We start from the raw sequence: 27,849 nt of genomic DNA on the forward strand, positions 1-27,849 counted from the left end.
ACCAGACTGTCCTCAAACTGGGATTTAAGGTGTGCACCACCAATGGCTACAATTATTTTCTGTTAACCTTTTGTACTGAATTTTCTAATGACTATTTTGAGCCATAACTACTTAGTCATTTAGACCTGATATATGCAATTAAAAATTATTAACATATAAATTATATACAGTAATAGGTTTTAAATTTAGCCTATTTATTTAATAATTTTGGGCTTTTTGCTTGTCTTGTGGGTTTTTGTTTGTTTGGTGGTTATTTTTTTTTCCTTTGAGATTTAGCCTTTCTGTCTCTGGACTGCTCTGGAACACAGTGGTAGACCAGGCTGGCTCACAGAGATCTGCCTGTTTCTGCCTCCCTGGGATTAAAGGTGTGGGTCACCACACCCAGCAGCAATTCTGTGTGTTTACAAATGTGAAGGCTGGGAACTGAACTCTTATCTAAAAGAGCAGCAGGTTTTCTATCCAATTCTACCTCTACCAACCTTTTTGGCTTTCTTTTTTAGACAGGGTCTCACTGCATAGCTCTGGCTGCTCTGGGACTGACAGATCTGCCTTCCTCCACCTCCTGAGTCCTAGGACTAAAGGTATGGTGGCTCACACCTTTAATAGTCCTGGCTGTCCAGGAACCTGCTAGGTAGCACAAGCGGGCCTTGAACTCAGAGATCTCCCTGTCTCTGCCTCTGGGCTGAGGGATTAAAGGTGTGCAATCACTGCTGGGATGGTTCTTTGACTTTGAGAGTGAGTCACTTGTAGCCTTCACTCCCTTTTAGACTTGGTACCTAATATTAACCTAGGTTGGTTTTGAAATTGTGACATACATCTGGCTCCCACCTCTGAGGTTACAGATATGGTCCATGATACACAGCTAGAAGAGAGTAATTGATTTTTTTTTAATTATCTTGGGATATGGGGTGGGCACCAGTGCTCATCGTGAAGGCCAGAAGACAGCTTGCCAGAGCTGAGACTATCATTTCACACTAGAGGTCCAGGGGGTTAGGTGGGGTCATTGGGCTGGGCTGGAGACACCTTTACGCCTGAGCCATCTCACAGATCCATAGAATGGATTTATTTCTGCTTTACTAAACAGTCCCAGTGTGCTGAGGGGGAGGGTATATTGTAAGGAATTTTGACATTTAGGAGGCAGCAGAGTTAAACTGATCTGGCTCTTTATTTCCTCCTAGGATTCGGAACCAACACCAAGCCCATCCCTGTGCCTAAAGGAGTAGGTCTGTTGAGACAGGAGTCATTTTATAGAATTCCAACTTGACAGAGACCAAGGGAATATTCCCAGCAGACATGGCTACCAACCTGCCACCAGACAGCCTCCCATCAGGGCAGACACCATCACCTACACCCCAGGACAGGAATTCAGAAAAAGAAGACTACAGCCCTGAGGTTTGGCACTTGAAGTTCAGAGCTTTCAGCCCCTCAGAGCAGTCAGACCCCATCTAGGATCTGAAGAGGATCTCTGAGCTATGCTATCAGTGGCTGAGACCAGACCTGAATAGCAAGGAGGAGATCCTGGATCAGCTGGTGTTGGAGCAGTTCATGATCTCCATGCCTCCAGAACTGCAGGCCTTAGTGAAGGAGAGTGGAGTGAAGAGCTGCAAAGAGTTAGAGAAGATGCTGAGGGATGGCGGGAAACCTCAACATTTGGTAAGCAGGGCCTTAGCTGTGGGCTGAGGGAAAGGACAGCCTTGAGGCTGTGGGGATCGGGAATCAGGACCTACTGAGGATCCTGCCCTTAGTCAGTGGCTCTTAAAAGGAGAATTTTGCTTCCCAAGAGATAAATGGCAATGTCTGGAGACATTTATGGGCTTGTTTTGTCTTTGTGAATGTGGCCCAGAAACTTGGCTTAGAAGCCAAGGAATTGTGCATATCGGAACCAGTGTAAGCTAACAGACTCATCTTGAATCAGAGTGCACAAGCTCTGTTTTTCTCTCCCATTTTGTTTCTTTTTCTTCTTCTTCTTCTTCTTCTTCTTCTTCTTCTTCTTCTTCTTCTTCTTCTTCTTCTTCTTCTCCTCCTCCTCCTCCTCCTCCTCCTCCTCCTCCTCCTCCTCCTCCACTTCCTCCTACTCCTTCTCCTCCTTCATCTATGTATCCTGTGCACCACATGTATCTGTTGTTCTTGGAGGCCAAATGAAGGCATCCGATCCCGAAACAGCCTTAATAATAACACAAGAAGATTTGTTTATGTGGAGTATTAGGATGTTCCATAGAAGAACAAACATTCCCACAAATGTGGGACAATTGAGTGGTGAAGATGAAGTAGAGACAGATGTCTATGATCCACCATTGATCGAACACGCACCCATAAATCTTCACTGTCCCATGTCAAGAAACAGGAAGTTTTGCTGAACTCAGTTCCTGAAAGCAGAGAACAGGACGACCCGAGAACTGAGCAGAGCCTGGGGAGTGACTCGGTGCAGGACAGGGAGGATACCTCTGTGTTGATACCTCTGGACCCTCAGCCGACACAGAGTTCTGGTGAGTTCGAGGTGGGATCGGACTGGGGACTTACTATACCTTGTCCAGCACTCCCTTCCCTGTGGGAGAAAGCTGACCCCCACTCCCACCCCCTCTGTCACTAGCCTTCTAAAGCATTCTACAGCCTGAGCTCTCAGGCTTGGGATATTGATGGGATGTCCCCATCCAGCACCAGAGTTGAGATCTTATGAGTCTGGTATGATTGGGATGATCTTTAATAAGTGTTGTGTGTCTCAGTGTAGTAAGGCACTGACCCTTGAGCTGACTGCCTGAGATCCATCTCAAGACCCTCATGGTGACAGGAGAGAATTAACCTAACGCAAAATTGTTCTCCGATCTCCACATCCTTAGGGTGTCATCCCCCCTCCATAATCAATTAATAAAGGCAATCTATTTTTGAGAAGGACTCTCATGTTTTAAATGTTGTATGTGGACATTCTTCCATCAGATTCTGTCAGAGGAAAGGATGTGAAGATGCCCCAGGAAGATGCAAATACAGATGCTGTCACACCGTTCACCCACGTTCTGGAAAGAAGAGATTTAGCTGCACACACAGATCTTCAGAGTCTCTCTAGTTCCAATGAAGACCAGGTTCCCCCTTATCAAGGAGGGGCCTCCTGTGTGGACAAGACAGAAGATAGGCAGCTATGGCTTAGTACCCTTCGACCTGTAGAGCCTGTTGATCGACTCACAGGCCAGGCTCAGTTTGTGTGCAGTGAATGCAAGAAGAGCTTCCTGTACAGGTCTCAGTTCATCATCCACCAGAGGTCACACACAGGAGAGAGACCCTTTGAGTGCAGCGTGTGCAACAAGGGCTTTGTGGAATCCTCAGGCCTTCGGGTCCATCAGCGCATCCACAGGGGTGAAAAGCCTTACGAGTGCAGCATCTGCAGCAAGAGGTTTGCCCACAAATCCACTCTGCGGGGTCACACTAAGACCCACACAAATGAGAAGCCATACGAGTGTAAGCACTGTGGGAGATGCTTTAGTCACAAGGGCAACCTCAATATCCATCTCCGCATCCACAGTGACTCAAGACCTTACAGTTGTAAGGAGTGTGACAAGGCCGTCAGACAGCAGGGGACTCTGAAACAACACATGAAAATTCATTCAAGAATGGCATCCTTGGGCAGTGGTGGCACACGCCTTTAATCCCAGCACTAGGGAGGCAGAGGCAGGCAGATCTTTGTGAGTTCGAGACCAGTCTAGTCCACAGAGCGATATCCAGGAAAGGCACAAAGCTACATAGAGAAACCCTGTCTTGAAAAACCAAAAATAAAATAAAATAAAATAAAATAAAACAAAAAATAAATGTTTGCTGTCCTTGTGAGTCTGTATCCAGATTGAAGTATTTTCCTAGAGAGACTGTTGCTAGGTTACCCTTGTTACATGGCAACACCGTGGGAGCACTTAAAGGGATGTCTCATCCCTTGAGAGTCTGAGGACATTTGTGTTTCACTATGCCCCACTGGTGTGTGTGTGTGTGTGTGTGTGTGTGTGTGTGTGTGTGTGTGTGTGTGTTTGAGACAGGATCTCACTATGTGTCACTGGCTGTCCTAGAAACTCACTATGCAGCCCAGGCTAGCTTGAAACTAAAGAGACCTACTTACCTATGTATCCCAGATTGGCCATGAACTTGTGACTGGACTCATACCTCTGCCCAGAGTGTTGAGATGCCCCTCTTGAAAGGCTTTCATTATATTTTGTTTTTACTTGGTGCTGTTATTCTCAAGTTGTCAATATTGAGTCACAAAATGGGAGTGATGTTTGTCTCCTCATAAATTGTAAAATGTGATTTTCCAATAAATTACTTGGTATCTGGCCAAGGACAACAATTTTATAGTTGTGTGTATGTCCCCATTACCATTATTACAGTATTATTATTATTATTACTACTACTACTACTACTACTATTATTATTATTTTGGAGCTAAGGACCGAGCCCAGGGCCTTGAACTTGCTAAGCAAGCGTTCTACCACTGAGCTAAATCTCCAACCCCTTATTTTTTAAAAAATGATTTTTCAAGACAGGGTTTCTCTGTGCAACAGCCTTTAGCTGTCCTGGGATGAGCTTTGTAGACCAGGCTGGTCTCTGCGTCTCAAATCCTGGGATTAAAGAACGTGCCACTACATCCTGGATTCTCACAGATTTTTAGAATATTTATGGGTGCTTTGCTTGCATACAATGTGTGGCTGGTACCAGAGGGGGTCAGGTAAGTGTGCTGCATGACCTGCGACTCTAGTTAATAAGTGTTGGGAACCCTTATGTGGGTGCTGGGATCCAAACCTACCTGGGTCCTCTGCAAGAGCAGCCAGTGTTCTTAACAACTGAACCATCTCTCCATCCCCTAGTCACATATTTAAGGAGGGTACTTTTAATCGTGAACCACTCAATTTGCCCTTAAATGTTAAGCAAGTCAGTTTACTCTAAATTCAAAGCAAATGAGTGAAGAATTTGAGCAAATTGTTTGATTGTTTTGGCTCTTTGGGTGGGGCACCCAGCCCCAAAACAAATCACACATGGGCTTATTCTTAATTATCAATGCCGGACCTTTGCTTGGCTTGTTTCTTGCCAGCTTTCCTTAACTTATCACATCTTCCTTTTGCCTCTGGTCTTTTTCCTTTTCTTACTTCTGTATACCTTACTCTTCTCTGTGGCTGGAGAGTAGCTGGGTGTCTGTCCCCTGGCGACCTCTTCCTTCTCTGGCTCCTAGAACTCTCCGCTTCCAGATTTCTCCTTCCATATATTCTCTCTGCCTGCCAGCCACATCTATCCTTCTCCTGCCTCATTATTGGCTGTTTTGCTTTTTATTAGACGGTCAGGTGTTTTACACAGGCACAGTAACATCACTTCACAGTTAAACAATTGCAACTTAAACAAAAGTAACACACCTGAAAATAATATTATACAACATGTCCTTCTTTTTGTCTAAATAAAAATAAAGGTGGGGCTGGAAAGATGGCTCAGAGGTTAAGAACACTGACAGCTCTTCCAGAGGTCCTGAGTTCAATTCCCAGGACCCACATGGTGGCTCACAACCATTGATAATGTGTTCTGGTGTTCTCTTCTGGCCTGCAGTGCAGGCATATGTACAGGCAGAACACTGCATACATAATAAATATAGAAATAAAAATTAAAAAATAAAAAATAAAGGTTTTAACTTTAACATGCTAAAATTATATACAACAGAAACAATTATCAAGTTAGAATTACATTTGCATTATTCAGTGCGATTGTATTTAGCAACTTCAGAGAAAATAATGCGTCATCTATCCTATCTTAGTGAATGCAAAACCTTGTTCATAATTTACTTTCTATCATATCTAAAGAAAGCTGCAACTATAGTTATCAAGTCTTCAACTTCATCAGGACCCAGAAGGATTTAATATTATCTAAGAACAGAGACATTTGGATGCCTGGACAGTCACTCCAAGTTTCTATGCAATGTTGGGGCATCCATCTTCAGACTGTAGATTTAGAGTGTCTGGGAGATTTTTCTATGAATCAGGAATTTTGGACTTCTTGCCTTGTTTTGGCAAAATTCATCAGCCACTTTCCTCTGTGTCCTGCAGAGTGTCTGGCAGTGTCTTCTGTGAAGTAGATATTTTAGGAACATCCTGCCTTTTCTGGAAAGTTCAACAGTCTTATTTCCTGTGTGTCCTGCATGTCCAGTCTGCACAGCAGTCAAAGGCAAGAGCAGTTCCTTGGCCCAGTGTAGAGCCTTGCCACAGTGAAATCAAACTCCATAAGGAATTTCTTCAATGCCCATTATCTCTGACATAAATTGATACAACCTGGAGCAGAGTGTCTCACTGCCATGAAAGATTTTAAATTTCAAAGCATTTTAGATGCTATATTCTGTAGGTCTTGGAAGTTTCTGAAGACCATTTATCTAAAATTATACCTATTTAATCTAGAAAATATACCATTTCCTGTAGCTAGAGTTTTCCTGCCTGGTCAACAGTCAGGGCAAATCTCTTTCACCTGCCAGTCCCACAGCCTCTCAGACCCGACCAAGTAAACACAGAGACTTATGTTGCTTTCAAACTGTATGGCCGTGGCAGGCTTCTTGCTAACTGTTCTTACAGCTTAAATTAATCCATTTCCATTAATCTATGCCTTGCCACATGGCTCATGGCTTACTGGCATCTTCACATGCTGTTTGTCATTGTGGCGGCTGGCAGTGTCTCTCTGACTCAGCCTTCCACTTCCCAGCTTTATTCTCCTCCTAGCCCCGCCTACACTTCCTGCCTAGCCAACGGCCAATCAGTGTTTTATTGATTAATTAGCAACACATTTGCCATACATCCCACAGCAATTTCCTCCTTGGGATCTCAACTTGTACAGTGACTCAAAGACATTAGGGAAACGCACAGACTGGTTGTTTTTTGTTTTTGTTTTTGGGTTTTTTTTTTTTTTTAACAAGAAACAGGTTTTAATTTCAAAGTCCAGGGTTATTTGAAACTGGAAAATTTTTTCTCTGTAGAAAATAGTAAAAATAATTACATTTCCCAATAAGCCCCTTTAAGCCAAATGAGAGCTGAATAATACGTGTAAATATTGATTAGATTCTGGAATACAGAAGAAACCTATCTTCATCTGTTCAGAGAGCTATGTTTTACTTAAGTTGTGGAAGTGAGATTCCTATTCATCTTCTTTCTAGCCTCCCATCCAGAAAGTACAACCCCCATATCCTTTCATTAGCTTCATACAGTACAAATTCTTACCCCAGTAGTGAAATGTTTCACTACAGCATGCCCAGTGATTGGGCAAAACCAAAACTTCTTATAAGCCACAGTCATCCTAGGGTCCTCCCTAGTAGGTAGCCTCCCTGGATCTGTGGGCTGCAGTCTGACTGTTCTTTGCTTTATATCTAGTATCCACTTATGAGTGAGTACATACCATGTTTGTCCTTCTGAGTCTGGGCTACCTCACTCAGGATGATAGTTTCTAGTTCCATGCATCATTTCCTTGCAAATTTCACGCTGTCATTGTTTTTCTCTGCTGAGTAGTACTCCATTGTGTATATGTGCCACATTTTCATGATCCATTCTTCAGTTGAAGGGAGGGTCTAGGTTGATTCCAGGTTCTGGCTATTCTGAATAATGCTGCTATGAACATAGTTGAGCTTGTATCTTTGTGGTATGATTGAGCATTCCTTGGGTATATGCCCAAGAGTGGTATGGCTGGGTCTTGAGTAGATCGATTCCCAATTTTCTGAGAAACTGCCATACTGATTTCCACAGGGGTTGTACAAGCTTGCATTCCCACCAACAGTGGAGGAGTGTTCCCTTTGCTCCACATCCTCTCCAACATAGACTGTCATCAGTGTTTTTGATCACAGCCATTCTGACAGGTGTAAGGTGGTATCTCAGAGTTGTTTTGATTTGGTTTTTTCTGTGATGACAAAGGATGTTGAGCATTTCCTTAAACCAAACTGGCTTGTTAAAATGGATATCATAGCCAAGCAGTACGGGGGTAGGGGGGGTGTTTTAATCCCAGCACTCAGGAGACAGAGGCAGTTGGATCTCTGTGAGTTCAAGGCCAGCCTGGTCTACAGAGCAAGTTCCAGGACAGCCATTGCTGTCACACAGAGAAACCCTGTCTTGAAAAACAAAACAAAAGGATATTACAGAGGATGCAATGAAGAGATGGATAGGACAAACTACAGGGGTGCTGAGCCTCCACACCCTCTTTGGGGACAACTTTCTCCATGATTTCAACATCCTCGAAGGAACAGATCTCCGGTTTTGTAAATTCGTTCTTAGAAATATTTATGTCTGGGGCTGGAGCAATGGTAAAGAGGTTAAGATCACGGGCTGTTCTTCCAGAGGACCCTGGTATGTCTCAGCACACACATGATGTCTTACAACCACCTGTAACTCCAGTTCTACTGGTAGATATTTGGAAAAAAAACAACTGATATGCATGAAATAAAGAAAAATCTTTTAAAAGAGAGACAGAGACAGACACAGAAATTTATGGCCATTTATTGGCCCACAGTGTAAAGGAGCATGCTGCAAACAATGACCTGAGTTGGATCCCCGGGACCCCTTTGGTGAGAACCAGATCCTGAAAGTTGTCATGTGTCCGAATGCCCATTTGGCACACCTTCCCTTACCCCATCCTACACACAAAATAAAGTAAGACAATAAAATGAATTTTTTTTTCTTTTTCCTTTTATTTTTCCATAGCTGAGGACAGAACGCAAAGCCTTGCGCTTGCTAGGCAAGCACTCTACCATTGAGCTAAATCCCCAACCCCATGAAATTTTTAAAAGAAAATATTTTTCCAAAATAAACCATTTTAAGACACAGTTGCAGTAAAACAAAGGCACAGGAGAAAAACAAGACAAAACAAAAGGCAAGTGACTTAGTGTTCTACTGCTGAGAAAAGACACCATAAGAAAGCATTGAATTGGGAGCTTGCTCACAATGTCAGAGATTTAGTCCATTATCATGATGGCAGGAGCATGCAGACCTAGTTCCTGACCAGAGAACTGGCATTCCTACTCATTTATTTTACTTTATTAATATTTATTCTTTATTTATTATTTTTGACCCAGGGCCTCTTCATGTTTGTTTTGACAGGGTTTCTCTGTGTAATAACTCTGGCTAGAGTAATAACTCTAGAACTTTCTCTGCAGACCCGGCTGGCCTTGAACTTACAGAGATCTTCCTGCCTTTGCATACAAGGTTCTGAGATTAAAAGCATGAGGCAGGACCACCCATCTGAGACAGAATCTCTTTATGCAGCCCTGGATACCATGGAACTTGCTGTGTAGACCAGGCTGGTCTGAACTTTGCAGAGATCCACCCTTCTCTGCCTTCTGAGTGCTGCTATTAAAGATGTGTGCCTCCACACCTAAGTACTTCATCATTTGAACATATAAATTCGTTCTTAGAAATATTTATGTCTGGGGCTGGAGCAATGGTAAAGAGGTTAAGATCACGGGCTGTTCTTCCAGAGGACCCTGGTATGTCTCAGCACACACATGATGTCTTACAACCACCTGTAACTCCAGTTCTACTGGTAGATATTTGGAAAAAAAACAACTGATATGCATGAAATAAAGAAAAATCTTTTAAAAGAGAGACAGAGACAGACACAGAAATTTATGGCCATTTATTGGCCCACAGTGTAAAGGAGCATGCTGCAAACAATGACCTGAGTTGGATCCCCGGGACCCCTTTGGTGAGAACCAGATCCTGAAAGTTGTCATGTGTCCGAATGCCCATTTGGCACACCTTCCCTTACCCCATCCTACACACAAAATAAAGTAAGACAATAAAATGAATTTTTTTTTCTTTTTCCTTTTATTTTTCCATAGCTGAGGACAGAACGCAAAGCCTTGCGCTTGCTAGGCAAGCACTCTACCATTGAGCTAAATCCCCAACCCCATGAAATTTTTAAAAGAAAATATTTTTCCAAAATAAACCATTTTAAGACACAGTTGCAGTAAAACAAAGGCACAGGAGAAAAACAAGACAAAACAAAAGGCAAGTGACTTAGTGTTCTACTGCTGAGAAAAGACACCATAAGAAAGCATTGAATTGGGAGCTTGCTCACAATGTCAGAGATTTAGTCCATTATCATGATGGCAGGAGCATGCAGACCTAGTTCCTGACCAGAGAACTGGCATTCCTACTCATTTATTTTACTTTATTAATATTTATTCTTTATTTATTATTTTTGACCCAGGGCCTCTTCATGTTTGTTTTGACAGGGTTTCTCTGTGTAATAACTCTGGCTAGAGTAATAACTCTAGAACTTTCTCTGCAGACCCGGCTGGCCTTGAACTTACAGAGATCTTCCTGCCTTTGCATACAAGGTTCTGAGATTAAAAGCATGAGGCAGGACCACCCATCTGAGACAGAATCTCTTTATGCAGCCCTGGATACCATGGAACTTGCTGTGTAGACCAGGCTGGTCTGAACTTTGCAGAGATCCACCCTTCTCTGCCTTCTGAGTGCTGCTATTAAAGATGTGTGCCTCCACACCTAAGTACTTCATCATTTGAACATATTTTCATTAATGTTTTACAAATTGCACATATGCACACAACATATTTTGATCATATTCCTTCTATTCCTTGCTCTATCATGTCCCAGATCTACCCTATTTTTTCTTTTTTATTTATTTTTCTATTATCAACTTGATACAGTATAAATTCTTATCCTAATAGTGAAATATTTGATTGAGTCTTGCCCAGTAATTGAGTAAAACCAAAACTTATTATAAGCCACAGTCATCCTAGGGTCCTCCATTCTATATAGCCTCCCTGGTTCTGTGGGTTGCAGTCTGATAGTTCTTTGCTTTATACCTAGTATCCACTTATGAGTGAGTACATACCATGTTTGTCCTTCTGGGTTTGGGTTACCTCACTCAGGATGATATTCTCTAGTTCCATCCATTTGCCTGCAAATTTCATGCTGTCATTGTTTTTCTCTGCTGAATAGTACTCCATTGTGTATATGTGCCACATTTTCTTAACCCATTCTTCTGTTGACGGGCACCAAATCTACACTATTATCTTTTAGGGATTGAACTAGGCAGAACCTCACTATACTTGGCAAATGCTTTGCCACTGAGACACATGATTGGATGTCCCAAGATCTTATTTGTTTTTTAAAAAGGGTGTCTTGTAGCACAGGCTGGCCCCAAACTGTCTTACATTTGTGACCTTCCTCCCTGGGATTATACTGTGTGTCACCACACACCGGTTTTTAGTTTGGTTTGGTTTGGTTGTTGTTGTTTTGGCTTTTTTGAGACAGGCTTTCTCTGTGTAGTTTTGGTGCCTGTCCTGAATCTTGCTCTGTAGACCAGGCTGGCATCAAACTCACAGAGATCCTTCTGGCTCTGCCTCCTGAGAGCTGGGATTAAAGGCGTGAGCCACCACTGCTGCCCGGCCACACCCAGTTTTATCCATTGTTAGGAACAGACAATGCTAAGGCAAGCTCTCTGAAGTCTGAAATGCATCCCCAGCCAAGGCTAATCAAATTATTAATTGATTCATGTTAAGGTTGAGACTTGATCTCACTAACCCAGGAGGACAGGCAAACCTTGACTTATGATCCTCCTGCCTCATCTTCTCACTAGGATCACAGTCCTTCAGGACCACACCCGAGTAGTTTAATAAATTGATCCCTTCCCTGTGGCATTCCCAGAGTTAACTTGTAATTTAATCTCAGGATGTCTTAATTGACATCTATAATGGTGTCTAAAGGCTCCAGCCAATCACTGAGAAGATGAGCAAGCGGAAGTCAGTTCCGTGGATTCATTATAAAAGTCATGATCCTAGAGCTCCCTGCACTTTACAAAGAGATCTCAGAAGACTCAAGGCTGCTGCAGGCGCGAAGACAGGAACCTAGAGGTAAGTGAACCAGGGAGGAAGTTGGGTTTAGCGAGGCTTTGTGTTCAGATGGGGACAGAATTTGGCTGCTGCGAGATTTATCTGGGTATGAAGTACCTGCAATGCTGCACTAGGAAACTGAGGCAGGAGGATGCCATGCCGAGTTCCCCGCTGTACAGGGCCACAAGGTGAGGCGTTCACAGCAAACCAACAGAAGGACCCCCAGGTACCTAAACTCCTCCTGTGTCCTTTGTTGAACATCTTTCTTCCTCGGTGTCTGGCTCCTGGTAATCACCATGATGCTTTTGCAGACTCCAAGGGCAGATTCCACTTAGCTCAGGTCTGTATCCCTTGACCTTCTCATTGCTGGGTCTAGCGGTTGCACGCTGGAATTCGTTTATAATTTTTCTTTTCAAATGGGGTCTAGTTCCAGATTGACCTGGACCTTTACCCTTTCACCCCAGCCTTCGGAGCTGTGACCTGTTTTTTGTGACAGGGTTTCTTTGTGTAGTTTTTGCACCTTTCTGGATCTCACTCTGTAGACCAGGCTGGCCTCGAACTCACAGAGATCCGACTGCCTCTGCCTCCCGAGTGCTGGAATTAAAGGTGTGCGCCTCCACCGCCGGGCTTGTTTGTTTGTTTTTAACTTTATTTCTGCTGTGCTGAGGTCATGACCCAAGGTCTCAAGATGCCAGGCAAGCACTCTACCAACTGAACTACATCTCCAACCTTGTAATATCATTTTGTCTCTGTCTCTCTGTCTCTGACAGGACTGGTTTTCCAATGTATTCCAAGCTGGCCTTGAACTCTCAGACCTTTCAGTCAATGCCTCCCCAGGGCTGAGATTACAGGCAGCATACACCATACTGCCTAGCCTGCTATTAACTGTGCTTTATTTTAAAATTATCATTTTAACTATCAAAATAAAGAATTAGACCAGGTACTAGGCACACAGAGAAAGGCAGATCTCTGTGAGTTGGAGTCCAGCCAGAGCTCCACAGAGAGACCCTGTCTCAAGAACCATTTTGTTTGCTGTGGCCATAGCTCAGCAGTTAAGAGCACCCATTGCTCTTCTAGAGAACTCAGATTTCATTTCTAGTGCCCAAAGACTCACAATTGCCCACAGCTCGAAGGCCACCAAGTCCTGTGCACTAGGCACAGATGTGGTCCAGAGAGTAACATGCATATAAACATCCAAACACATAAATTTTAAAGGTATTAATTTTTTTCTTTTTCTTCTCCTTTTTTTTTCTTTTTTGGCCAAGCATAGTGGTCCACAACTTTAATCCCAGCACCCTGGAGTCAGTTGCATGCAGATCTCTGAATTTGAGGTGTCTACAGAGAGCATGTTGGCCTCATCTTTCACAGATTCCAGCCACTACACGCATTTTTCTTGTTCTTTGATTTGCTTTGATTTTATGTTGAGACAGGGTTTCTGTGCAGTTACGGAGGTACTGGAACCTGATCTGTAGACCAGGCTGGCCTCAAACTCGTGGGTTAAAGGTGTGCACCACTAACCCAGCTTCAATTATTTTTTCTCTCAACCTTTTGTACTAAATTTTCAAATGACTAAGTTTATTTATTTAATAATTTTGTATGGGTATTTAGTTTAGCTTCACTATATATTCTGGCTGATCTGTAAATCAGTATGTAGACCAGGCTGCCTCACAGAGATCTGCCTGCCTCTGCCTCCCTAGGAAGTGAGTCACCACATCCAGCAGCAGTTCTGTGAGTTTGGAAATGTGTAAGCTGGGAACTGAACTCTTATCTAGAAGAGCAGCCAGGGTTCCATAGTTGCTAGTCCATTCCTTTCTTTAGATTGTCTTTGGGGTTAGTGGACTATAAGCCACATTGTGTTGTGTGTTGAGCTATGTTTTGTGCTACTTTATTCAAATGTTAAGTAACAAGGAAAAAATTAAGGCTTCCTTTTGAGCCATGAAGCCCACAGGTCTTCTTATTTTAAAAATGTTTTTTGTTACTTGAGAACATTATAGATTAGTGCCCTCAAATACCAAGTGCCTTGACTTTTCCCCAAAATGAACCAACTCTGCTTCTTTTTGCTTTTTGGTTGGTTGTTTTTAGACATTGTCCCACTGCATAGCTCTGGCTGGGCATGGACTGACAGATCTGCCTGCCTCCACCTCCAAATCCTGGGACTGCAGGTGTGGTGGCCCCTGCCTTTAATCCCAGCTCTTGGGAGGTGGAGGCAGGCAGATCTCTCTGAGTCAGGGGCCTCCCTGGTCAACAGAGCAAGTTCCAGGACAGCCAGGTCTACACAGAGACCCTGTCTGGAAAAAACAACAACAAAAAAGAATACTGTTACTTCTATGTGCAGATGGTGGAAACGATCCCATCAGGGTTAATTTGGAGATGAAATCAGGAACCATTGATTCATAAAAGCCAGCATGTGTAGGAACAAGGAGTTGGAAGAACAGGATGAATTAATTTCTATATATTTGTTTTTGCTTTCTGAAACTGAATTTTGCTATGTAGCCCAGGCTAGCTTCAAACAATACTCTTTTAGCATCTCCAGTGCTGGCATTATGAATTGAGCCACCATACCCATATGTTTTGCTCATTGTTTTTGGTTTTTGAGACAGGGTTTCAGGGATTGGGGATTTAGCTCAGTGGTAGAGCGCTTGCCTAGCAAGCACAAGGCCCTGAGGTCAGTCCTCTAGATCCAGAAAAAAAAAGTCAGAGTTTCTCTGTGTAGACCAGGCTGTTCTCAAACTCAGAGATCCTCCTGCCTCTGCCTCTGGAGTATAGGGATTAAAGGTGTGGGCCGTGTTCTTCCATGTTCTTTGATTCTGAGAGTGAGTCTTGTAGCCCTCATGTCTTTTAGACTTGGTGTTTATACATAATCGAGGGTGGTTTCACAATTATGGCAAGCGTCAGGCTCCACCTCTCCCTTGTATTACAGATGTTCCATCGTACACAGCTGGAATAGAGTAATTGACTTTTTAAAAATTATCTTTGGGGATGGGGTAGGTGCCAGGTCTCACACATGGAGACCAGATGACAGCTTGTCAGAACTGGTACTCTCCTTCCACTGTGTAGGTCTAGGGGATATAGTCTGGGGTCATGGGACTTGACTGGAGACACCTGTACCCTGAACCATATCACAGATCCATAGAATGGATTAATTTCTGCTTTACTAAACAGTCCCAGTGTGCTGAGGGGGAGGGTATATTGTAAGGAATGATGACATTTAGGAGGCAGCAGAGTTAAACTGATCTGGTTCCTCCTTGCCTCCCAGGCTTCTGGACCAACACCGAGCCCATCCCTGTGCCTAAAGGAGTAGGTCTGTTGAGACAGGAGTCATTTTATAGAATTCCAACTTGTCACAGACGAAAAAAAATCCCAGCAGACATGGCTACCAACCTGCCACCAGACAACCTCCCATCAGGGCAGACACCATCACCTACATCCCAGGACAGGAATTCAGAAAAAGAAGACTACAGCCCTGAGTTTTGGCACTTGAAGTTCAGAGCTTTCAGCCCCTCAGAGCAGTCAGACCCCATCCAGGATCTGAAGAGGATCTCTGAGCTATGCTATCAGTGGCTGAGACCAGACCTGAATAGCAAGGAGGAGATCCTGGATCAGCTGGTGTTGGAGCAGTTCATGATCTCCATGCCTCCAGAACTGCAGGCCTTAGTGAAGGAGAGTGGAGTGAAGAGCTGCAAAGAGTTAGAGAAGATGCTGAGGGATGGCGGGAAACCTCAACATTGGGTAAGCAGGGCCTCAGCTGTGGGCTGAGGGAAAGGATAGCCTTGGGGCTGTGGGGACCTGGATGCAGAACCCACTGAGGGTCCTGCCCTTAGTCAGTGGCTCTTAAGAGGAGAATTTTGCTCTGCGATAAATGGCAATGTCTGGGGACGTTTATGGGCTTGTTTTGTCTTTGTGAATGTGGCCCAGAAACTTGACTTAGAAGCCAAGGAATTGTGCAGATTAGAAACACTGTTAGCTAACAGGCTCATCTTGAGTCAAAGTGCAGAAGTCTTGTTATTTTGGTGTTTTATTTTTATTTCCTTTTGTCTGTTTTTTTTTTTTTCAATATTGGTATCCTGTCCACGACATGTATCTGGTGCTCTTGCAGGCTAGAAGAGGGCATCTGATCCCCTAGGAGCTGGAGATACAGACAGTTCTGAGCACCACCTTGTGGGTGCTGGGGATTGAACCTGAGCCCTTTGGAAGAGCAGTCAGTGCTCTTAATCTCTGAACCATCTTTCCAGCCCCCACCTCACTCCTTGTTTTTTTGTGACAGAGTCTAAAGTGGCCCAGACTGGTCCTCAGTTCACTGTGTAACTCAGAATGATCTTGTGGGCCAATCTATGTCCAGGAACACAGATTTGCAAATAAGTCAGGCTGGGCTGCTGAATCAGCCCAGGAACAGTGCTGTGGAAGGCACATCCAGGCTCTTACCCAGGGTCTCATCCTGTTCCCTTTCCCCCACAGTCCATAATCCACTTCCAAGGACAATTATACCTCCTTCAGGATCCCATTGCTAAGAAGGCAGAAGCCAAGGAGGATGAAAAGGATGCTGTGGAATTGTCCCAGGAGCCTCTGAACAGAGACAAGCCCAACCCAGTGTGGGAGATCACATCAGAGACTGAAGAGCCATCCACCAGCCAGGTGAGTAAGTGACAGTATCTCTGGGGGGATTTGGGAGATAACTAGAAGACCAGAGTTATTTGAGAGTTATGGTTAGGGTTGGGGTTTTGCACACAGAGTGTAGATGTACACCCCATGGCTTTGACATTGTTGTGCCCTAAGAGTATAGCAGAATATCGTTAGGCATCATTACATTGACATTTTTTTTTTCTTCATCATGTTGGCTGCAAGCTTCATGGGACTGACTAGGCTCTCTGCATATGTGTGACAGTTATGTAGCTTGGTCTTCTTGTGGGACTCTGTGCAGTGGGAGCAGGGGCTGTCTCTGACTCTTGTACTGACATTTGGGATGTTATTCCTCCTACTGGGTTGTTGCCAGCCTGAATACATGGGGAGGGGCTCAGTCGAGGTGATATTGCATGCTTTGTCTATATCCATGGGAGGTCTGCCCTTTCTTAATAAAGGGGAGAGGGAGTGGGGGAGGTAGGAGAGCAGGTGGGGGGAAGCTCTAGTGGGGATATAAAATAAATAGATAAATAAGTAAATAAGTACTCTTTTAAAGGAAAGTGTGAAGGAAGGATCAGGTAGGGTGGTGCAAGCCTTTAGTCCTAGCTCTCAGGAGGCAGAATCTGGCAGTGCCTCTGAGTTCAAGGCCAGCCAAGGTTTCATAGTGAGACTTTCTCTCCAACAATAAATGTGTGAGGCCAGCATCAAAATAAAACTGATAAAACGCAGTGTTATCCTACACTGGAAGGCATTCAGAAGGCTAAGGTATCAGGTGTCAGGCTAGTCTGGGTTACACACCATTTTGATCAGGGACAGCCTGGGCAAATAGGCAAGACCTTTTTCAAACTGAAAATATTTTAAAGGGCCAACAGAGAGGCCAGAGGTAGAACACAGGCCTAGAATCCACCAGTGAGGAGAGGGCCCTGTGGCTCAGCCACAGAGTGCTTGCCTGCACAAAGCCCTAGTACCATATACCAGTGAAGAAGCAAAGAGAAAAAACCTAGTGGGATAACCACGTCTGACTGGGTGTGAGTGGAGGAAGCCACAGTGACGGAAGGAAGGGGGTCCGTCCTCCTGCAGAGTCTCTCAGGTCCAGAGTGAGGCCAGAAGCTGTAAGGAAGTTTCTTTTCACTGTCCACTCTTCCCTCTAACCTCTCCCAGACCCATAAGAGGTCTCCAGTCTCCAAACTTCTGGTCCTATTAAAAATAATACTGCCAGGCGGTGATGGCGCATGCCTTTAATCCCAGCACTCGGGAGGCAGAGCCAGGCAGATCTCTGTGAGTTCGAGGCCAGCCTGGGCTACCGAGTGAGTTCCAGTAAAGGCACAAAGCTACACAGAGAAACCTTGTCTGGATAAAAAAATAATAATTATAATACCACCCCACGCCCCTAAATCCAGTTTGTACGATCCATATGGGTCTTGGGTGTGGAGGCTCTCAGCGGAGTAGTGTCCACCTCCCCAGAAGCCATCCACTGTGCATAGCTCCTTGGTTAGGGTGGGGACTCCTGATGGCCTCTCCCTCCAGGCTGGACTGGTGTCTGGCTGGAGACTGTGAAGGAGTGTGCAGGCAACTCCAGCTGTGTGAGCTCCTGAATGCAGGGGTGTCCTCTCTGAAACACTCTGCCCTGCTCTCGGCCTCCCCAACGCTGCATCTTAGAGTCTTACCAGATCATATTATCTTGAGACAGGGTGTCTGTAAATAGCCCTGGATGTCCCAGAACTGTGTAGACCAGGCTGGCCTCCAACTCAGACATCTGCCTGCCTCTCCCTCACAAGCCCTGGGATGAAACCCCACCAACACCACACCTGGCTGCTAAGAGTTTTCACAGTGTGCAGTCGCTGTCACTTGGAAGTCCACAACATGTAGCAGAGGAGACCCCACCCCATCAGAAATAATCATTCACCCTCCCATTTATTTTACAGTTGTCCTGTTTTTATAGTATGGGTATTTTGCTTGTGTGTATCTAACACCTCATGTGTGCCTGGTGCCTGCAGAAGTGAAAAGGCATCACAACCCCCCCCCCATCATCACCTGAGGAACTGGGGTACAGATGGCTGTGAGCCTCCTTGTGGGTGCTGAGACTCAAACCCAGGTCCTCTGCAAAAGCAGCTGGTGTTCTTAACCTCTGAGCCGTCCCCCCTCTAGCCTCATTAGCCCCAAGTCTTAATAGCACCAAGATGAGAGGCATTTTGTCTGTAGAGTCGAGGGCAGAGAAGATCGTGCATAGAGAATTAAAATAGCAACCAGTATGAGGGGCGGAGATGTGGTGGCTTCTCGTTCATGACAGACTTACAAGTCAGAGGAGAGCATTGGTGTATGTGGGGTATGGGAGTGGGTCATGGAAGTGTGAACATCCTACAACTCGGAGAGATTGAGTGGCCCAAATGAAGTAGAGACAGATGTCTATGATCCACCTCTCCATTGATGAACTTGCACCCAGAATTTTTCACTGTCCCCTGTGAAGAAAGAGGAAGTTTTGCTAGATACAGTTCCTGAGAGCAGAGAACAGGACGACCCAAGACCTGAGCAGAGCCTGGGGAGTGACTCAGTGCAGGACAGGGAGGAGGCCTCTGTGTTGAAACCTCAGGACCCTCAGCCCACACACGGTTTTGGTGAGTTTAGGTGGGAACTGACTGGGGACTTACTATAACTTGCCCACTCTCTTCCGTGTGGGAGGAAGCTGACCACCCACTCCCACCCCCTCTGTCACTAGCCTTCCAGAGCATTCTACAGGCTGAGCTCTCAGGCTTGGGATGTTGATGGGATGTCCCCAGCCAACATCAGAGTTTAGCTCTAATGAGTCTGGTATGATTGGGATGATCTTTAATAAGTGTTGTGTGTCTCAGTGTAGACAGGCACTGGTCCTGGAGCTGACTGCTTGTGATCCATCTCAGGACTCTCATGGTTGGTGACAGGAGAGAATCAACCCAAAAGTTGTCCTCTGACCTCCACCTTCATAGGGTGCCACTCCCCTCCTTAATCAAGTAAATAAATGTAATCCATCTTTGATAGTGACTCTCAATTTTAAATGTTGTATGTGGACATTCTTCCATCAGATTCTGTCAGAAGAAAGGATGTGAAGATGCCCCAGGAAAATGCAAATACAGATGCTGTCACACCGTTCACCCATGTTCTGGAAAGAAGAGATTTAGCTGCACACACAGATCTTCAGAGTCTCTCTGGTTCCAGTGGAGACAAGGTTCCCACTTGTCAGGTGGGCGCCCCCTTGTGGACAAGACAGAAGATGGGCAGCTAGGGCTTGCTACCCTACGACCTGTAGAGCCTGTTGATCATCTCCCCGGCCAGGCTCAGATCGTGTGCAGTGAATGCAAGAAGAGCTTCCTGTACAGGTCTCAGTTCATCATCCACCAGAGGTCACACACAGGAGAGAGACCCTTTGAGTGCAGCGTGTGCAACAAGGGGTTTGTGCAATCCTCAGACCTTCGGGTCCACAAGCGCATCCACAGGGGTGAAAAGCCTTACGTGTGCCGCATCTGCAGCAAGAGGTTTGCCCACAAGTCCACCCTGTCGGGTCACCTTAGGATCCACACAAAGGAGAAGCCTTATGAGTGTGAGCACTGTGGGAAATGCTTCAACCACAAGGGCAACCTCAATGTCCATCTCAGCATCCACAGCGACTCAAAACCTTACAGATGTAAGGAGTGTGACAAGGCCTTCAGACAGCAGGGGACTCTGAAAAGACACATGAAAATCCATTCAAGAATGGCATCCGAGGTAGGCCCGGCGGCAGAGGCTGGCAGAGGAAGACAGGGGCCTCAGCGGCAGCGGCAGCGTCAACCAGCAGAAGCAGGCAGGCCCGGTGTTGACCAACAGCGGCAGGCAGGCCCGGTGTTGACCAACAGCGGCAGGCAGGCCCGGTGGGCGGTGTCCGAAACAATAAAAAAGAAAAAGAAAAAGAAAAATTTGAAATATTAAACAAACAAACAAACATTTTACTAAAGTAAAAAAAGGGAGAACTAGGGACTCATCATTCCTCTCCACATTCTATTCTTTCCCTTGTTTTATATATTGTAAACATTTTATCGGTGGATTCTGCTGGAGTATCCGATGCAGATAAGCACTGGAGGGCTCCTGTTGCAAATCACCCTCTGGAGCGATGGAAGGATCTTTCTCCTGGAGGAGACCCGATCTAGTGTTGGTGAGGGCCTGGGGTTCTATTTATGTCTTTCCTCAGGACAATGAGGTTCCTCTTTGGATTCCTGAGCACTGAATGTGCCCTGTGGCTGCTGCTGAAGCCCAACATGACAGGGACCTAATGGGTCTTCATGAAAAAAATCTACCCTTCTGATGCCAATGGGAATTGAGAGCCCAATATCGCCAGCTTTGGCAAGCATTAATGTAAGCCTAGGAAGTGTAGCCATGAGATTGGATTCTCCAGAAGATCTGCCAGCTAAAATCGTGCTGGGATCAAGAAAAATAGGCCTTGGCGGTTCGTGTTACTGGAGTTGTATCCATGCCAGTGGATGTCCACACACCCCAGAAGAGAATTTGACATTGCTGCTGCCACTGTTGCTGTTATAGCAATGGCGCCCACCGCTGCTACTGTTTCTGGGATTACCATTTCATAATTGCTTACTACAGCTAGCACAGTGGAGACCCTGGCAACAAAAGTAGCTACCACAGTTAATTAATCTTTCATTCTATTGGGCATGATATAAATTTAATTCAGTAGTTATATACATCTCGATTGGCTTTGAAAATTATAAATTTATAAACTCAAGTTCCACTTGCTTTTGGGATACTATCTTACAAGGACTCCAGTGTACAGCATGGCTCATTAAGGAAGGGACTGGCTCAGTTGCCTTTTGCCTACTGGCTATGGGTGGGATAAGACCTCTGTTGGTCTTTTCTGTGTCGAACACACAGATTGCAAGCCCAGTGCCACTTTGAGATCTTTGGCAGCAATTAACTCTGCAGCTCACACACGATTGAGCCTATATGATAATGAGTATTCAGAGGGGGGGGGGCAACATCTCACCAACCTAAGACAGAGCACCTGTGTGGCCTGGGCAGGCATCTTCATGATGGGTAAGGTGACCTGCTGATGTCCCACACAACCCAAGTCAGAAGCTCATTTTTTAATAAAAGGGGCACCTGTAGGGTCCTGGCCCCCATTTTGGGTAACTGTTGCCTTGCTTGAGGACCTTGACCTTGATATCCTCCCTATGCTAATTCCCTGCCATGTTCCATCATCCTGAGTGCTTAAGGGAAGTTCCTTGTCTGTGTATCCTGAATAATGGGCGTTAACAGCTTAGATGCAAGATTGTAGAACATCAGCAGCGAACTTCTGCCCTCCGGGGTCCTCTCATTGTGCTGTAAGCCTGTATTTAAGACATCTTCCCCACTTCAATAAATGACATTTGGCATTTAAAATTAAAATATATATGTGTGTATATATATATATATATATATATATATATATATATATATATATATATAATTGAATGAATACTGCGAATATAATCTATGAAAACCACAAATGTGATTAATATGAGTGTAATTAATGAATATCATCAGTGCAATTTAAATAAATAAATTAATTAATTTAATTAAATTAAAAAAAAAGAATGGCACCCTTGTGAGTCTGTATCCAGATTGAAGTCTTTTCCTAGAGAGACTGTTGCTAGGTTACCCTTGTTACATGACAACACCCTGGAAGCAGACCTTGAAGGTCTGAGGACAATTGTGTTTCACTATGCCCCACTGGTGTGTGTGTGTGTGTGTGTGTGTGTGTGTGTGTGTGTGTGTGTGTGTTGTTTGAGACAAGATCTCACTATGTGTCACTGGCTGTCCTGGAAACTCACTATGTAGACCAGGCTAGCTTGAAACTCAAGAGACGACTGGTCTATGTATCCCAGATTGGCCATGAACTTGTGTCTGGACTCATACCTCTGCCCAGAGTGTTGAGATGCCCCTGTTGAATGGCTTTTGTTATATTTTGTTTTCACTTGGTGCTGTTATTCTCAAGTTGTCAATATTGAGTCACAGAACGGGAGTGATGTTTGTCTCCTCATAACACTGTAAAATGGGATTTTCCAATAAATTACTTGGTATCTAGCCAAGGATAACACTTTTATAGTTGTGTGTATGTCCCTATTACCACTATTATTTATTATTATTATTATTATTATTATTTATTTATTTTTATTTTGGTTTTTCAAAACAGGGTTTCTCTCTGTAGGTTTGGTGCCTGTCCTGGATCTCAATCTGTAGACCAGGCTGGCCTGGAACTCATAGAGTTCTGCCTGGCTCTGCCTCCCGAGTGCTGGGACTAAAGGCATGTACCACCACTGACAGACCTTCCTTTCTTTTTCTTTCTGAGATAGGGTTTTGATATTTAGCATTGATTGACTTGAACGATATAGCTCAGGATGGTCATGGCCTAGTGTCCTGCCTCTGTCTTCAGAGTTCTGGGATTACTGGCTTGAACATCATACCCACCAAATGGAGCTCAAAAAACTTTTTGCAGCAGAATCTCTCCTTGTTTCCCAGACTAATCTTGAAATCACTACCATCCTCCTGCCTCGGCATCTGGAGTTCAAGGATTACATATTTGAGCCAGGACATCCAGCATAAATTTAAAGTTTTTGTCTTTTTATGTTTTAAGTGATCATGTGTCATTGTTATGGAAAATGTCCAGCAGGTGGAAGCAAAGGCCCTTTTCTGACCTGTGGGGCAGGCTGATTCAGCTTTGACTAGATAATGCTACAACCGTTCAATGATTCAAACAAAGGAATGCTTTTTTTCTTAATGTTTTTAGATGTATTTCTTGTTTTACGTGCCTTGTACACTGTGCGTGTGCCTGTGGTGGTCAGAATAAGGCATCTGATCTCCTGCAGCTACTGTCATAGGTAGTTGTGAGCCATCATGTGGGTGCTGGGAATGAAACCTTGATCCTCTGAAAGAGCTTCGAGTGCTCTTAACTGCTGAGCCCACTCTCCAGCCCTTGGGAATGCATTCTAGCTGATAAAACAATAAAAGCGAAATCTATTTGAAGTCACGTAGACTTTTGTGCATGCAGTGTGAAGCTAAACTTACCTACCATTCCCATCTCCCCAAATTTGTTTTTTAAAGATTTATTTAAACAACAACAACAAACTAATGTTGCAGGAGCAATGGCTGTGCACACCTTAATCCTGGCTCTTGTAGGCAGAGGCAGGTGAATCTCTGAGTTCAAGGCCAGCCTGGTCCACAGAGTGAGTTCCAGGCTAGCCAGGGTGACACAGAGAAACCCTGTTTTGGGAAAAATAAAGATTTATTTTAAATTAAATATGTGTGTATAGGCCAGAAGAGGATAAAAACCCATTCCCTGAAACTGGAGTCAGAGGAGGTTGTGAGCTGCCCAGTGTGGGTGCCAGGAGCCGAACTCAGGTTCTCTGCAAGATCACTATACCCCAAACCACATCTCCAGGTCCCCACTTTTTAACTACATTTATTTCTTTCATGTCTGGAGGCTGGTGAACATGTGTCCTGATGCCCATGTGATGGTCAGAGGACAAGTTGTGGAGGTCAGTTCTCTTTCCACCCTGTGACAGCCTGGGACAGAACTCCAGTCACTGGGCTTGGTGGTGCCTTCGCCTTCTGAATGGTCTGCCTGTCTGAGATTTGCCATGTTTTGTAAATCTCATCGTGAGTTATTTTGTTATCACAACAATGAAATAGATGAGGTTGTTAGTAGTAGGTAAGGATCTCTTGCTTGGATCATAGCTTGTTTTTGTTATGCCAGGATTTTTATTTATTTTTTATTTTAATTTTTTTAATTTATTGTCAGTACTGAAGATCAATCCTGGGGCCTCCAGCCCCTTAGGCAAGTGCTGTGACATTGAGTCACTCCTCCAGCCCCTCATTGGATTCTGGACAAGCATACTCCTGGCTGAGTCACTTTTTTTTTTTTTTTTTTGAATTTTGGGGCCAGGTCCTGGAACTCATTATAGTCCAGGCTGGTCTTGAACTTGCGATCTTCATGCCTCAGTCTCCTTAGTAGCTAGGATTACAGACCTGTGACATCAGGCATAGCTTGTTTTTCAATATACATTTTTTTGAGACATGTTCTCATGGCTGGCATGAAATTCTCGTCACAGCTGAGGATTGATTTGAACTCCTAACCATTCTTCCCTTTCCTCCCAAGTACTACCATGCCTTGCTTATGCATTTAAAAAATTATTTATTTTAAACATGTGTATATGTGTGTTGTGGTTGGGGTTTGGGGGGACAGTGGGATGTGTGTATGAGAGTATAGTGGCCCAGAGAGGCCAGAAAAGGATGTTGGATCTCCTGGAGCTGGAATTGGAAGCCACCATTGTGGGTGATGGGGGAATCCAGCTCAGGTATTCTGCAAGTGGAGTACATGCCCTTAAATACTGAGTCATGTCTCCAGCCCTCATTTTTTCTTTAATTTTTATTTATGGTTATGGGGTTTTACCCGTAGTGCCCTGGGAAGGCCGGAAGAGGGCGTTGGATGCCCTGCAACTGGAGTTACAGCCGGTTGTAAGCTGTCAGGTGGGTGCAGAGAATTGAACCCAGGTCCTCTGTAAGGAGGGCCAGTGATCTTGACCACCTGAGCCCTCTCTCCAGCCCTCATTTCTAACAGATACACGTAAACTCTCTTTGTTGGGTACCATATTCTACTTCAATGCATGTATACGTTGTCCTGTGTTAAAAGTGTTCTCCTCCAACGTCTGCCATTTCCAGTGGAGACTTTTAAAGCCTTTTCTCCTGCTGTGGGATGGCAGCAACATCAGAGCCTCATTCCCCATCCAACCATGACTTAGTGCCCACTAAAGAATAAGAGCTTCATTTACTAATCTAAGGAATCTCTTTGTAACATATTGATAACCGAATTTTTTTTTCAAAAGCTAGCTAGCTAACCAGATGTATGGTACACCCAGAAATTTCTACAGCACACAATGTCCAGACAAGAGAAGTCATACAGAGCAATCTACAGGGAGATCTGTGCTTTCTCATCTGTCTTAGTTTCCGTCATTGGAAACAGGAAAACTATTTGTACTAGAAGTTTTGTATATCCGTTTATTTGTACGTGCCTGTACTTTGTGCACATTCACCCACATGGAGGGCAGTGGACACCCACTAGCATTGGCTCTCTTACCATCCTTTGGGTCCTGGGGATGGAACTCAGGTTTCATCACGCTTGGGACCAAGTGCCTCATCTACCCACGGAGCCATCTGGCAGAACCACCGCTTGCATTTTAATTACAAAGTTTCTTGAGGAATATTTAGTGAGCAGGAAAAAAAAACCAGCAATCACACAACCAACATGTAAAACGGTGTCTCCAAGAATGCCAATTACTGAGCCTAAGTGTGCTCAGGAGCCCGCAGAGAGCACTCTAGGGGAGTGGGGATCAGACTTGTCCTTCACCTCCGCAGAGGTAGCCACAGAGAATGAAGAAACTTCAGCAGTGATTCCTCTCATCAGGCCAACAGCAGAAGAAAGGACACAATGTCAAAACATCTTTGGTGCACGCGGGCCAGCTGGCTAATTAATCCCCAGCACGATGCAGCAACACTCACTAGCCATTTCAGAGTTTAACTCTTGAATTGGTTCAAATTGCTTTATTCCCAAATCCTTCTGCCAAACTCAAGGCTATTTTTTTTTCCTCTTTGGTGCTTGTTTTTTTTTGTGTGCCAGCACAGGATGGGTGGAGTAAATTGGCCACGAAGATCCCATGGTGATAAGAGTTGTTGAGAGTCCCCGTGAGAGCTCCTGACACCGCTTTTAATGAGTCCCGGGAGAGTGAAGTTCAATTCCTGCCAGCTGCAGTTTTAAATTAGCACCAGAAAGTTAACTCAGAGAACCCGGAAAACATCATTTGTCAATTGCTGGCCCCGAGGGTGGCCTGCCTTTACTCAGTGCTCATTAATTTAAAGTGATTTTTGCCTGTGTCTGATCTAAAGAGAATACACATGTGTTCATCAAATATACTTGATAACACGGAGAAAGGACAATGGAGAATGTTTATATTGTCCCCAATCCCACCATTTTATTTACAGTTTTGTTTTGTTTTTTTTTACCATGCACAAGAGTCTGCATTCGCCACCCTGTCCACGTGAAGTCAGAAAAGACAATTTTTCCAGGAGTCAGCTCTCTCTATTCACTGTGTGGGTTCAGAGACTAGAGCTTCGGTTGCGGGTCTCGGCAGCAAATGCCTTTCCCTGATGAGTCCTCTCACTGGCCTACAGTTGTGCTAAGGTTTGTTTTGCTTTGAAACCAGGTCTCCTGTAGCTCAGGTTGGCCTCCAACTGGCTATGTCACCAAGTCTGGCTTTGAACTCCTGATTCTACTCCCTCCACCTTCCCAGTGCTGGGTTTACAGGTAGGCTCCGCTCTTCCTGACTCTAGTGACAAGTTTAATACTGATGGTGGCTTTTAAAGATTTTTGTGTGTATGCATAAATATCTACATTTGTATGCATAAAAAATTTGGACACACATAACAACTGTCCCTTAGGATCCCTGGGAAAGTAGTTCAAACATCTGCTTCTAAAAACCACAATCAATGGATGCTTAAATTCCTTATTTAAAAAAAAAAGTGGCCCAATTTGCATATAATCTATGCATAATCTCATATTAAATCACCTTAAGGCCAGGTGGTGGTGGTGCATGCTTTAATCACATTGGGAGAGAGGCAGGGGGATCTCTGTGAGTTCAAGGCAAGCGTGGTCTACATAGAGAGTTCTAGGACAGCTAGGACTACACAGAGAAACTTTGTCTCAAAAAACCAAAACCCAAAAAAAAAAAAAAAACCTCAAATCACTTATAACAGCTGATGCAATGAAATTCTATACAACTATTACAATGTATTGTTGAAGAATTGATGTGACAAGAAGTCTGCAATGTTCAATACGGATGTAACTCTGTGTGTGTGTGTGTCAGGTGATCTGCTCCATCACTCTTCACCTTATTCTTTTGAGGCAGGAGCTCTCCTTGGACATGGTACTAGCTGGCAGCCAGCAAGCTCCAGCCAATGTTCTTTCTCTGTGCATCCCCGACAACGTTGGGGGTTACGGGTGGGCGTGACCATGCCCAGCTTCTTTGGAAGGCTCTGGAGACTTGAACTAAGGTTCTCACATTTGTATGTGCTCTTACCCAATGAGCCACCTCCCAGCCTTGGTGCATTTTTTTTTTCTTCAAGTATTTAACCATCTGAAGTTGGCTGAATCAGAGGATGTGGAATGCAGATGTGAAGAGCTGTCAAATGTGCATATATCACACACATGATATGAACATTTTATATATATATATATATATATATATATATATATATTTGAAATTCATTTTGTAGGTTAGCATACAGAGTAATCAGTTGGGTTTTTTTTGTTTTTTTTCTTTTTTTTTAAAGAGGGAAGAAAAAGA

General features: G+C 44.3%; 2 protein-coding genes across 2 annotated transcripts; both read left to right on the forward strand.

The window, feature by feature from the left end:
• Positions 1-1,182: 1,182 nt before the first annotated feature.
• On the forward strand, positions 1,183-14,791 carry LOC131902519 (zinc finger and SCAN domain-containing protein 5B-like). Its single transcript, XM_059253549.1, has 4 exons — positions 1,183-1,653; positions 2,339-2,486; positions 2,935-3,621; positions 14,760-14,791. Exons 1-4 carry the CDS (start codon positions 1,546-1,548, stop codon positions 14,789-14,791), a joined length of 975 nt encoding a protein of 324 aa, XP_059109532.1. The 5' UTR covers positions 1,183-1,545.
• Positions 14,792-15,208: 417 nt separating this feature from the next.
• Positions 15,209-27,513, forward strand: LOC131902529 (zinc finger and SCAN domain-containing protein 5B-like). Its single transcript, XM_059253560.1, is given in 6 exon segments — positions 15,209-15,568; positions 16,295-16,471; positions 18,900-19,071; positions 19,516-19,680; positions 19,683-20,337; positions 27,408-27,513. Coding segments are annotated over 6 exon segments (1,635 nt in total).
• The last annotated feature ends 336 nt before the right edge of the window (positions 27,514-27,849 follow it).

The sequence above is a fragment of the Peromyscus eremicus genome, chromosome 1 (assembly GCF_949786415.1).
Source record: "Peromyscus eremicus chromosome 1, PerEre_H2_v1, whole genome shotgun sequence".
Lineage (NCBI taxonomy): Eukaryota > Metazoa > Chordata > Mammalia > Rodentia > Cricetidae > Peromyscus > Peromyscus eremicus.